A 14110-nucleotide genomic window follows, 5' to 3' on the forward strand; every position below is an offset into this window, starting at 1 on the left:
GGATTGGGTCAATCCCAGAGAGGGTCCCAAACAGCGTTGGTTACAGGAACACTCCTCGTGATGGGAGGTCGAGGCTCAATTAGAATATGAGTTCCAGTAATGAGCTCCAATCCAAACAGTGAAAATGATCATGTGGTGTGACTTGTCCTTTGACCTATCTGTCTGTCCCCAGGGCCTGCGGAAGAGGGACCTCTTGAGAGAGCTGCTGCCTGTCATAGGACAGAACTTACGTTTCCAGAGGCTCTTCACAGAGTACCAGGACCAGCTGGAGCTGCTCGGCAACAAATAGCACTTCTCAAGTAACTCACTTACTAACCCCACTATCCTATCCAGCCCAGCTCCACCCTGGCTGCTGACCGACATTCTCTCCTCCAGCTCTGGCTCTATCCAGGCCTCGCTCCGCTCTGTTCCGTCTATCCAAGCCTGAAGGAAGCTCTCTGTCCCTGGGTGGAGAACCACTGGCACCCGGGTTGCAGAATGCTGAAAACAGCACTGAATAATGACTGATTATGCATTGTCACCAAGTATCCATTAATAACTGATCCATTTAATTATATTGATAACGACAATGATAATTATGTTGGAACTGTTTTCGGCGAAGGAAATCCGAGCCCTGCTAGAACTGTCAGGAGGATTCTCTTTCTGGGAAGATGGAGAAAAGCGTATACCTGGTTTTGGATGGGTCACTAGAAGCACAACAGTCCCGTCCCCCTTAACCTCCACCGACTCCCTCACCGGACCCCTGCTATGTGTGGCTGCTGCCCACCAAGCCTGGCTATGGGTCGCACCTGTCCTCTCCTGCCCTGGGGTGCAACTATACAGGGTCATCTGGGGTCACATGCTTAAGGGTCAATGTAATGAAAAAAACAAAAGCTACAGTAGGATAGAGGAGCTGTGTTCTACCATGAATCACCCTCTTCTGAGCTTAACCCCTCTCCTATCTTTACAGAATGTGTACAGACTCTTTTCTGTTAGTCATTTTTAAATGTTTGTACAAGGCAACTTCTTTTCCATTTTCTAAAAAAAAAAGAAAATAAATGAGAGAAAAAATAATACAAACAGGCAACACTTGTGTTTTGAAATTAAATAAAACAATCAACAAATGCTGTTTGGCGAATCTTCTTGTCCACGGTTGTTTCTGTCTCCTACCTGTCTGGAGCCTCGGGCCTGGCCTGTCTGAATAAATTGATGCTGATCTATTCAGGATGACATGGTTGTTTTTCTTTCAAAAAGCTAGTTAGTTAGCAGAGTAAGGATGTGTGCCAATAAACTCTCCTAATGTGTGCACATGATCACTTCCTTTCATGGATTAGAATGGAAATGACAGGTATAAGTGATGTGTTGGAAACTCCACCTAGCCCGTGCCTTCATCAATCCAATGACTTTGGATTTGTGGGAGATGCAGAACGAGCGCAGGGAATATGATTGAGAGGGAAATGAGGACTTGGCTGTTGTTCCATAGTTGACCCCAGGGGGGTAGTAGAGACCCACAGTACACGGTTCAGAGTGTTGTAGAGACCCACAGTACACAGTTCAGAGCATTGTAGAGACCCACAGTACACGGTTCAGAGTGTTGTAGAGACCCACAGTACACAGTTCAGAGCATTGTAGAGACCCACAGTACACGGTTCAGAGTGTTGTAGAGACCCACAGTACACAGTTCAGAGCATTGTAGAGACCCACAGTACACGGTTCAGAGTGTTGTAGTGGAGACCCACAGTACACGGTTCAGAACATTGTAGTAGACACACAGTAAGCGGTTCAGAGTATTGTAGAGACCCACAGTACACAGTTCAGAACATTGTAGTAGACACACAGTAAGCGGTTCAGAGTATTGTAGAGACCCACAGTACACGGTTCAGAACATTGTAGTAGAGACCCACAGTACACGGTTCAGAGCGTTGTAGTGGAGACCCACAGTACACAGTTCAGATCATTATAGAGACCCACAGTACACGGTTCAGAACATTGTAGAGACCCACAGTACACGGTTCAGAGCGTTGTAGAGACCCACAGTACACGGTTCAGAACATTGTAGAGACCCACAGTACACGGTTCAGAGCGTTGTAGAGACCCACAGTACACGGTTCAGAACATTGTAGTAGACACACAGTACACGGTTCAGAACATTGTAGTAGAGACCCACAGTACACGGTTCAGAACAGTGTAGTAGAGACCCACAGTACACGGTTCAGAGCGTTGTAGAGACCCACAGTACACGGTTCAGAGCGTTGTAGAGACCCACAGTACACGGTTCAGAGCGTTGCCAGGCACCACAAAGGGAAGGTCTTCATGACAAGGTCAGTCAGCACCTGTCCAATATGTTCAGTGTGTGGACAGCATGCTGTTTGTGACTGGCATTCTGTAAATAATTCATGCCATTCACTGAAACATGCCCAAAATAGCCGTCTGCAGAAATTAGCCAAATACTGCTTCCCCTGAGGAATATCAATGACACACAGCTTGTGCCCCAAATGACACCCTATTCCATACATAGGGCTCTGGTCAAAAGTAGTGCACTATGTGGTAGTGCACTATATCAGGTAAAGGATCCCATTTGGTACACAGCCAGCAATCAAACAGCCGGAATAGAGAGAATGCTAATCTCTAATGCTGATTAACCCAGAAAGGGTTTCCCCTTCCTGCCACGGGGTTAGTGGTGATTGTGAAAGGTTTTGCAACGGAAATCAGCATTTCTTATTGACGCCTGTTTGCTTAAGTTTGGTTCCTAGTCAATATATTTGCAACCTTCCTTGCAACCTTCCGGTTACTAGTCCAACACTCTAACCACTAGGCTACCCTGCCGCCTCTACACTCTAACCACTAGGTTACCCTGCCGCCTCTACACTCTAACCACTAGGCTACCCTGCCGCCTCTACACTCTAACCACTAGGCTACCCTGCCACCTCTACACTCTAACCACTAGGCTACCCTGCCGCCTCTACACTCTAACCACTAGGCTACCCTGCCACCTCTACACTCTAACCACTAGGCTACCCTGCCGCCTCTACACTCTAACCACTAGGCTACCCTGCCGCCTCTACACTCTAACCACTAGGCTACCCTGCCGCCTCTACACTCTAACCACTAGGCTACCCTGCCGCCTCTACACTCTAACCACTAGGCTACCATGCCGCCTCTACACTCTAAGCACTAGGCTACCCTGCCGCCTCTACACTCTAACCACTAGGCTACCATGCCTTCCTCCATCGTGGGAAGGTCACAACAGGAACAGTTGGCTCAAAGTAACAAGTAAACGTGTTCCTTCCTTCCCAGCACCACAGGACTAACACCTGAGAATCATCCACCCAGTAGATTTAAGGCCCCCTTAGACCTACACACTCACCTAGTCTACCTTCTGACTTGTGAGTCCTATTCACTTGAATGATTGAATCAGAAGTTTTAGAAAGACAGCCTCGGGCATCCAGATGACGCCTCTTTCTCCCAATAACATTCCCCTCCACTGATGTTTTCCCGTCTGAGGAGTTCACTCCACACAGTGGGTTTCACCTCATTATGTACTGGGGGTGTTTAGACAAACCTGTCCCAAATAGTACCCTATTCCCTATGTAGTGCACTACTTTAGACCAAGGGGGTTTGATGAAAAAGGAATGTATTGTAAAGGGAATAGGGTGCCATTTGGGATACATTCCTCACTGAGATGTTCTTTCAGCACTGATGGGCTAACACACGGGCCCATTAACAACCCTGTCTGTCTTATAGACACACATTTTAGAGCGAGAGGTGTGAATGGCAGTTTGAAAAGAGCCGTAGAGAACTCTTCAAAGTACTGTAAGGACTGGAGTGTAAGGAGTGTTACGGAGTGGTACCCCTGCTAGGGTGTACCATGTGGGATGTCCCAAGGCTTTTTGCAGAGCAGAACATTCACACACCTGAGATCTCTCCCCGAGCTACTTTCACCACTTTTTTTTTTAACATGCTGAATTTTTGTGTTTTTCCAAACTGAAGTTGTTGAAGTCCTTGATCGACTTATGTCAAGGGGGCGAGTTGTGGTGCATAGCCCACGGATGTGGAATCAAGAAGCAAAAGGGATGGAATCAGTAGAATTATGGCAGCTACACTGAGGGAGCAAATTGGCTTAGTTTTACTGACTGTGTGTTGTTCAAATATGTACAGTATCTTGGCATTTCTCACTATTGGAACAAGATACTTGCTGTACCCCACTGGCCCGCTGGTAGATCCAATAGAACTGTCTCCCTCTCCGTTTTAATATGCATGGGCGGATACCGGAGGCTATAGATTACTGGGGAAAAAATGTGGACTGCTTTTCCTCATGTTGAGTGTGAGCTATCATCACACTGCTTGTTATCTTCAACTGCCTTCGGCACGGTAAGTTTACTTCATACCCATGTACTCTGTCATTTTAACTTTAATAACCAGCCCTGCTTCCTCTTCCTAAATAAGCAGTTTGTTCGGGGCCACATTTCTTATTGGGACCTTTGACCCTCAATCGGGCAAAACAAATCTAATTGAGTGATAAGTATGACATGTTTTAAGTTGGTCAAACACACACACACACACACACACACACACACACACACACACACACACACACACACACACACACACACACACACACACACACACACACTGGCTCAAATGGGAATATTAAAGCTGTTGGTATTATGTAATGTCAATGCAATGCATTTGTAATTCATAGTAAAATCATCTGTATTCGGTTTGATGTCACCTCAGACGTCTTTGAGACGAGGAGTGAGTCTTACCTCACCTGTCTGCTTAATTACTCCTGAGTTACAGAACACAGAACACGTGTTCCGAGATGCTACCATGCATAGGAATATATATATACACACACACACACACCCCACTGTGCCTCTCTCACAAACATCTACAACACAGAATACAGAGAGTGAGCCGAACACTGTCATCCTTCCCCTTACACTTCCTCTAAGTTGACGGGGAACAGCATTTTGACTTACAGTTCATTCAGAAAGTATTCAGACCCCTTAACTTTTCCCACATTTTGTTACGTTACAGCCTTATTCTAAAATGGATGAAATTCATTTTTTTCATCATCAATCTACACACAATACCCCATAATGACAAAACAAAAACAGGTTTTTAAAAATGTTAGCAAATGTTTACATTTTTTAATACTTTTACAAAAGTATTCAGACCCTTTACTCAGTACTTTGTTGAAGCACCTTTGGAAGCGATTGCAGCCTTGAGTCTTCTTGTGTATGATGCTTTCAAGCTTGGCACACCTGTATTTGGGGAGTTTCTCCCATTCTTCTCTGCAGATCCTCTCAAGGTCTGTCAGGTTGGATGGGGAGCGTCACTGCACAGCTATTTTCAGGTTTCTTCATAGATGTTCGATCGGGTTCAAGTCAGGGCTCTGGCTGGGCCACTCAAGGACATTCAGAGACTTCTCCCGAAGCCACTCCTGCGTTGTCTTGGCTCTGTGTTTAGGATCGTTGTCCTGTTGGAAGGGGAACCGTTGCCCCAATCTGAGGTCCTGAGCGCTCTGGAGCAGATTTTCCTCATGGATCTCACTGTACTTTGCTCTGTTCATCTTTCCCTCGATCCTGACTAGTCTCCCAGTCCCTGCCACTGAAAACATCCCCACAGCATGATGCTGCCACCACCATGCTTCACCGTAGGGATGGTGCCAGGTTTCCTCCAGACGTGACGCTTGGCATTCAGGCCATAGAGTTCAATCTTGGTTTCATCAGACCAGAGAATCTTGTTTCTCATGGTCTGAGAGACTTCAGGTGCCTTTTGGCGAACTCCAAGAGTGATGTCATGTGCCTTTTACTGAGGAGTGGTTTCCGTCTGGCCACTTTACCAGAAAGTGCTGCAGAGATGGTTGTCCTTCTGGAATTTTCTCCCATTTCCACAGTGGAGCTCTGTCAGAGTGACCATCGTGTGCTTAGTCGACTCCCTGACCAAGACCATTCTCCCCCGATTGCTCAGTTTGGCCGGGCAGACAGCTCTAGTAAGTGTCTTGGTGGTTCCAAACTTCTTCCGTTTAAGAATGATGGAGGACACCGTGTTCTTGGGGACATCTCAAGGATGATCAATGGAAACAAAATGCACCTGAGCTCAAATTCAAGTCTCATAACGAAGGACCTGAATAGTTATATAAAATAAGGTATTTCTGGTTTTTATTTTTGATACATTTGCTAAAATATCTAAACATGTTTTCGCCTTGACATTATGGGAACATCATTGTGATGAAATACACCACCCCCCCCCAGCATCACTATAAAATTGCAAAGGAGTGAAAGTTTGGAGACACAAGGGGTCCAAAGATTCAGTGCTATACTGGTTAATTTATTGTCTGACTTGGCCTCCCTGAAGAGATTTACCATCAAACTAAATAACAAACTGAAAGATTATAATGACATTTTGGAAACCATTCGCATCTTGCATTGCCCCTAAGCAACCCCAGACAGCATTTAATATGTCACCTCCTCCTAATTCACAGCTCTATGGTAACCGGCTTATCTTGTACTTTCCAGTCCTGTCTTGTCCTGTCTTGGACTTTCCGGTCCTGTCTTGTCCTGTCTTGGACTTTCCGGTCCTGTCTTGTCCTGTCTTGAACTTTCCAGTCTTGTCCTGTCTTGTACTTTCCAGTCCTGTCTTGTCCTGTCTTGGACTTTCCAGTCTTGTCCTGTCTTGGACTTTCCAGTCTTGTCCTGTCTTGGACTTTCCAGTCTTGTCCTGTCTTGGACTTTCCAGTCTTGTCCTGTCTTGGACTTTCCAGTCTTGTCCTGTCTTGTCTTGTCCTGTCTTGGACTTTCCAGTCTTGTCCTGTCTTGGACTTTCCAGTCTTGTCCTGTCTTGGACTTTCCAGTCCTGTCTTGTCCTGTCTTGGACTTTCCAGTCTTGTCCTGTCTTGGACTTTCCAGTCTTGTCCTGTCTTGGACTTTCCAGTCTTGTCCTGTCTTGGACTTTCCAGTCCTGTCTTGTCCTGTCTTGGACTTTCCAGTCCTGTCTTGTACTGTCTTGTACTTTCCAGTCCTGTCTTGTACTGTCTTGTACTTTCCAGTCCTGTCTTGTACTGTCTTGTACTTTCCAGTCCTGTCTTGTTCTGTCTTGGACTTTCCAGTCCTGTCTTGTCCTGTCTTGGACTTTCCGGTCCTGTCTTGTACTGTCTTGGACTTTCCAGTCTTGTCCTGTCTTGGACTTTCCAGTCCTGTCTTGTCCTGTCTTGGACTTTCCAGTCCTGTCTTGTCCTGTCTTGAACTTTCCAGTCTTGTCCTGTCTTGAACTTTCCGGTCTTGTCCTGTCTTGAACTTTCCGGTCCTGTCTTGTCCTGTCTTGGACTTTCCAGTCTTGTTCTGTCTTGGACTTTCCAGTCCTGTCTTGTATGTTTCTGTCCTGTCTTGTCCATTACTCTATTATTTTGTGTTGTTGTGTTTTGACTCCTTCATTTGTTTTCTCCCTTTCTATTTTTAAATTTTCAGTTATTATTTTCCTTTCGGTCGTAGTGTCACCAGTAACGCCAGTGCCGTTACCAAGGTCACCAGTAACTCCAGTGCCGTTACCAAGGTCACCAGTAACGCCAGTGCCGTTACCAAGGTCACCAGTAACGCCAGTGCAGTTAGCAAATTTACCAGTAATACTAGTGCAGTTAGCAAGGTCACCAGCTGACATTGCATCTTCTACAAGAACAACCTCCTATGTTTAACCAGGATGCAGAATCTGTCAGTAAACAGTTACTTCTGTGAACATTCCAAAACGCTCACCAAACAGAAAGAAAACAGTAGGCATTTTTTTTATGTTCAAAGTGAAGATACTAGAATACCTCCTCCATTTAAAAAAGTTCTCAAAACACTGCTGGCTTCAACTGCCTTAGGAAAAAATAACGTAGCTCGTACCCCTGTACTCTCATTTCATACTTATAATAACCAGTTTAGCCTTTTTGATCATTATGAATAAGAGTACGGATGGGACGGGGGACGGTGGTGATCCCAGATCAGCACTCCTACTCTGAGACTCTTTGTGATACAGGCCGTGATGTCCATTTGTTCATCCTGTTGTGAGACAAACTGTGTCCTGGTTTTGTCTTGGATTCAGACAGCGTATTGAGGGAGTAGGCAGCATGGTGACACAGAACAGCCAGCGTATTGAGGAAGTAGGCAGCATGGTGACACAGAACAGCCAGGGTATTGAGGGAGTAGGCAGCATGGTGACACAGAACAGCCAGGGTATCGAGGGAGTAGGCAACATGATGACACAGAACAGCCAGCGTATTGAGGGAGTAGGCAGCATGGTGACACAGAACAGCCAGGGTATTGAGGGAGTAGGCAGCATGATGACACAGAACAGCCAGGGTATTGAGGGAGTAGGCAGCATGGTGACACAGAACAGCCAGCGTATTGAGGGAGTAGGCAGCATGGTGACACAGAACAGCCAGCGTATTGAGAGAGTAGGCAGCATGATGACACAGAACAGCCAGCGTATTGAGGGAGTAGGCAACATGGTGACACAGAACAGCCAGCGTATTGAGGGAGTAGGCAGCATGATGACACAGAACAGCCAGCGTATTGAGGGAGTAGGCAGCATGGTGACACAGAACAGCAACCACTCATAACATAATTCGCCTCATGAAGATTCAGAGCTTTACTCAGTAAATCTCTTTATCCCCTCCTCTCTTTACTCTCTCCATCTTTCTGTCCTCCTACCTCTTCCTTCCTTCACTGTGATCTTCAAGCTTGGAGATACACTGCCCAAAATCAGCACAATCTTCTTCTACACGCTGCACTTGTTGTACGTGGGTTTACAACAACAGTAGGGTGTCTTCAATGCCTGCAAAGTACACTGAAGAACATTTTTCCCATAATGCCGGTGACACAAGGCGATGAATCAGGGTTAAAACTATGGCCTACTGGATGTCAGTCAAGCCACAGTTCTGAAATGGGCTGTTATATACATGCCGTTCTTTTCACAGCTCGCTAGGCTTGTAGGATGCAATGACATCCTTCTCAAGGTTGATGCCTGCGAAGGCCCCTGTATTGTCACTGGCTGTGTAAATTCACCCAGGGACAAGACTTATGGTAAGATAGATGACAGACCCTGTCCCCTTGCTTGCCAGAGACGATGCTATCGCCCACCAAGCGTGTCCTCTTGGCTTTCTGATTGAACAACATGGCAAAGGAACACAACAAAATGGGATTATTTCATTTCAAATGATTAAGAGTGCAGTGTGGATGTTGTTGTTGAGAAAGAATTCAGCCAATACCCTTTTCAGCTTCAAATTATTTGGAAAGATGTTTGTTTGTTGTACATCTTGTATTTAAGAGATCTGAATGGCACTTGTTGGCTCAGTACCTCAACTTGAATCCGACTGCCAAGGCTGAACAGTTCTATCTCCTGCTTACTTTTCATTGTGATGTAGATTTGGCGACACAGACACTAAAATCTATTTTCTAGAACACAACAGAACAGAGCAGCACACCAAAGCCCTAGTTCTGGCAGTGGGTGGAGGCTGGGTACAGGGAGTGGGGGCGGTGGTGGCTGTGGTGGGCATGCACAATCCCTACAGACTTGTGGGTATAAATACAGAATGGCAAGCATCACGGCAAGCCCGTCTGTTAGCCTGTCTGTCAGAATCAAGCCAAATCTCCCATCCTTGCATGCGACAATCTGTTGCTATCAGTTCACCAGCTAAGTTTATTTCTGGATATGGCAACATTAACATGCTGGCCTCAGTTTAGCAGACTCCTGTCATTCACATGTTTACAGGTTCAGAGTCCCTCCTCCCTCCTGCACTCTTAGAATTTGTTTCCCACGTCTGGATTTTAAAAGGGTTCTTTGGCTGTCCCCTTTGAAGAACCCTTTTTGGTTCAAGGTAGAACCCTTTTAGTTCCAAGTAGAACTGTTTTGTGTTCCATGTAGAACGCTATCCACAGAGGGTGGAACCCAAAACAGTTCTACCTGGAACCAAAATGTGGACATACATTTAACCTTCTGGAACACATTTTCTAAGATACTATGTCTCCTATGACAAGATGCTGAACCTTGTTATTGTATCTGCCTTGATTATAAATGTTATTTTTTTTGTTGCCTAAGTAGAGCTTCAGAATAACTAGATAGGATTTTTGTCACTTACACCAGATAGGTGCAGTGAAATGTGTTGTTTTACAGGGTCAGTCATAGTAGTATGATAGGTGTTGTTTTACAGGGTCAGTCATAGTAGTATGATAGGTGTTGTTTTACAGGGTCAGTCATAGTAGTATGATAGGTGTTGTTTTACAGGGTCAGCCATAGTAGTATGATAGGTGTTGTTCTACAGGGTCAGCCATAGTAGTATGATAGGTGTTGTTCTACAGGGTCAGCCATAGTAGTATGATAGGTGTTGTTTTACAGGGTCAGTCATAGTAGTATGATAGGTGTTGTTTTACAGGGTCAGCCATAGTAGTATGATAGGTGTTGTTTTACAGGGTCAGTCATAGTAGTATGATAGGTGTTGTTTTACAGGGTCAGTCATAGTAGTATGATAGGTGTTGTTTTACAGAGTCAGTCATATTAGTATGATAGGTGTTGTTTTACAGAGTCAGTCATATTAGTATGATAGGTGTTGTTCTACAGGGTCAGTCATAGTAGTATGATAGGTGTTGTTTTACAGGGTCAGTCATAGTATTATGATAGGTGTTGTTTTACAGGGTCAGTCATAGTAGTATGATAGGTGTTGTTTTACAGGGTCAGTCATAGTAGTATGATAGGTGTTGTTTTACAGGGTCAGTCATAGTAGTATGATAGGTGTTGTTTTACAGGGTCAGTCATAGTAGTATGATAGGTGTTGTTTTACAGAGTCAGTCATAGTAGTATGATAGGTGTTGTTTTACAGGGTCAGTCATAGTAGTATGATAGGTGTTGTTTTACAGGGTCAGCCATAGTAGTATGATAGGTGTTGTTTTACAGGGTCAGCCATAGTAGTATGATAGGTGTTGTTTTACAGGGTCAGCCATAGTAGTATGATAGGTGTTGTTTTACAGGGTCAGTCATAGTAGTATGATAGGTGTTGTTTTACAGGGTCAGCCATAGTAGTATGATAGGTGTTGTTTTACAGGGTCAGCCATAGTAGTATGATAGGTGTTGTTTTACAGGGTCAGTCATAGTAGTATGATAGGTGTTGTTTTACAGGGTCAGCCATAGTAGTATGAAATGTGTTGTTTTACAGGGTCAGTCATAGTATTATGATAGGTGTTGTTGTACAGAGTCAGTCATAGTAGTATGATAGGTGTTGTTTTACAGGGTCAGTCATAGTAGTATGATAGGTGTTGTTTTACAGGGTCAGTCATAGTAGTATGATAGGTGTTGTTTTACAGGGTCAGCCATAGTAGTATGATAGGTGCAGTGTAATGTGTTGTTTTACAGGGTCAGTCATAGTAGTATGATAGGTGTTGTTCTACAGGGTCAGTCATAGTAGTATGATAGGTGTTGTTTTACAGGGTCAGCCATAGTAGTATGATAGGTGCAGTGAAATGTGTTGTTTTACAGAGTCAGCCATATTAGTAGAGCGCCCATGCAGCAAGTTAGGGTTAGAGGTTAGGGTTAAGGTTAGGGGTTAGGGTTAGGGTTAGGAGTTAGGGTTAAGGTTAGGGGTTAAGGTTAGGGGTTATGGTTAAGGTTAGGGGTTATGGTTAGGGTTAAGGTTAGGGGTTAGGGTTAAGGTTAAGGTTAGGGGTTAGGGGTTATGGTTAAGGTTAGGGTTAGGGTTAAGGTTAGGGGTTATGGTTAGGGTTAAGGTTAGGGGTTAGGGTTAAGGTTAAGGTTAGGGGTTAGGGGTTATGGTTAAGGTTAGGGTTAGGGTTAAGGTTAGGGGTTAGGGTTAAGGTTAGGGGTTAGGGTTAAGGTTAGGGGTTAAGGTTAGGGGTTAGGGGTTAAGGTTAGGGGTTAGGGTTAGGGTTAAGGTTAGGGGTTAGGGTTAAGGTTAGGGGTTAGGGTTAAGGTTAGGGGTTAAGGTTAGGGGTTAGGGTTAGGGTTAAGGTTAGGGGTTAGGGTTAAGGTTAGGGTTAAGGTTAGGGTTAGGGTTAAGGTTAAGGTTAGGGGTTAGGGTTAGGGGTTAAGGTTATGGGTTAGGGTTAAGGTTATGGGTTAGGGTTAAGGTTAGGGGTTAGGGTTAAGGTTAGGGTTAAGGTTAGGGGTTAGGGTTAAGGGTAGGATTAAGGGTAGGGGTTAGGGTTAAGGTTAGGGTTAAGGTTAAGGTTAGGGTTAGGGTTAGGGTTAAGGTTAGGGTTAAGGTTAGGGTTAGGGTTAGGGTTAGGGTTAAGGTTAGGGTTAAGGCTAGGGATTAGGGTTAGAGTTAAGTTCCTTGCTCAAGGACACAGACAGATGTTCCACCTTGATGACTCAGGTATTCAAACAAGCAACAGTTACTGGACCAAAGCTTTAACCGCGAGGCTACCTACCTAGGCTACAAATTAAATGTATTATTGCTATTTATTAATATTCTGTCTTGCTGGACAGGCAAGAGTGCGTGGCAGGGGAGAACGTCCTCAAGCAATTAAGGATAATAATTTGTTCACGTACTGTGCAATGTCTATGTGAGAAGCCAATTGGTATAAATACAAGAAATGACACATACTCACCAAAATACATGTTATGAGTTGCCAAAAAATGTGCCAGAAGCATTTTGTCTTGATAGGTCACAACCCCTTGCTGAGACTCATCTCTCCATGTGCCAGCAGCAAGTGAGAGGCTGTGTCTGAAATGGTTCCCTAGGTAGTGCACTACTTTTGACGAGGGCCCATAGGGCTGTAGTGCACTATTTTTGACAAGGGCCCATAGGGCTGTAGTGCACTATATAGGGAACCATTTCAGACACAGCCAGAGATTATGAGATGAAGGCTTTACTCTTGTCTGTCTTGCAAAAAAATGACTTTAGATTTTCTTTCGCTATTAGAACAGGATATTACAGATTACAGTTACGCTAGGTAAAAAGTGTGTAGCTTTTTGTAGTTTTATTTACCTGACCATATGCAGAATCTTCAGGAAATGGTCGAACCACTCTTTTTGCCATGCTTTTCTGCCCCTTTGCATAAGGCCGATTTAGGCGAGCTAACAAGCCATTTGGAGTCAATCGCTTAAAATTGTATTCATCCTTTATTTAACCAGAGAAATCACATTGAGGTTTACATCTTTTGTTCAAGTGGGCCCTGGACAAGAGAGCAGAATACATACAGTTAGTTACACATGACACAACACTACATTAAATATAACAATGGATGGATGTTATAACAGTGGAAAGTGCATCTAATCACAATATTCATAACGACCAGTCATTCTCCGGGTCCCATTACGACTGCCAAATCTCCTTTTAATCCCATTTGCATTCAAGAAATATTTAGAAATCATTCACATTCTTGTGTGACTGGAATCATAATCGACATGCCCCAGTTCAGAACTGAAGGCTTTCTGAATCGATCCCAATTGAGGGATTTGTTATTGTGCAAGAGAACAGAAGCAATGCAAATACGATTTATTAACATGAACTCTAAGCCAAATAAATACACACAGAATATAACAAGTACTGTTTTACAGTGAAATACATGGGTACAGTTACTGGCATTTACTGACTTCCTGCATCTTATCTTCTGTAGTTAATAATAAGTAACGACATTAAGCGGACTTGGTATCCAAATGCAATCACACGTAATTATGCGCAGCGCCAGGTTCGCAGGGACTTGCTGATGAGCCAATGACACTGGCAGCCAACAACAAACAAACAGCATCAGTCTGACAAAGTCTGCAGCCTGCCATGGGAGAATTCAGCTCCCAGACACCGTGACACCCTGTCTGTCATCAACATTCAGGATCATTGGTCACGTCTCAAATGGCACCCTACTCCCTACATAAAATAGCGCACTACTTTTTTACCAGAGCCCTATGGGCTACTGTATAGGGTCTATGGTGTCAGGCCTCTGTCTCATGGGAGGAGATGGTGTAAAGTACTTAAGGGAAAATACTTTAAAGTACTACTTAAGGGAAAATACTTTAAAGTACTACTTAAGGGAAAATACTTTAAAGTCCTACTTAAGGAAATATACTTTAAAGTACTACTTAAGGAAATATACTTTAAAGTACTACTTAAGGAAATATACTTTAAAGTACTACTTAA

The 14110-nt window shown here is 44.2% G+C and overlaps 1 protein-coding gene across 1 annotated transcript in view; it reads left to right on the top strand.

The window, feature by feature from the left end:
- Positions 1–1103, top strand: part of LOC139410590 (histone cell cycle regulator a) — a 43346-nt gene extending 42243 nt beyond the window's left edge. The window contains exon 25 of the mRNA XM_071155889.1: positions 173–1103. Coding sequence (XP_071011990.1) covers positions 173–289 — 117 coding nt within the window. The 3' untranslated portion in view covers positions 290–1103. The remainder of the gene's footprint in view (positions 1–172) is intronic.
- The last annotated feature ends 13007 nt before the right edge of the window (positions 1104–14110 follow it).

This window comes from Oncorhynchus clarkii, chromosome 6, assembly GCF_045791955.1.
Source record: "Oncorhynchus clarkii lewisi isolate Uvic-CL-2024 chromosome 6, UVic_Ocla_1.0, whole genome shotgun sequence".
In the NCBI taxonomy this organism is placed as follows: domain Eukaryota; kingdom Metazoa; phylum Chordata; class Actinopteri; order Salmoniformes; family Salmonidae; genus Oncorhynchus; species Oncorhynchus clarkii.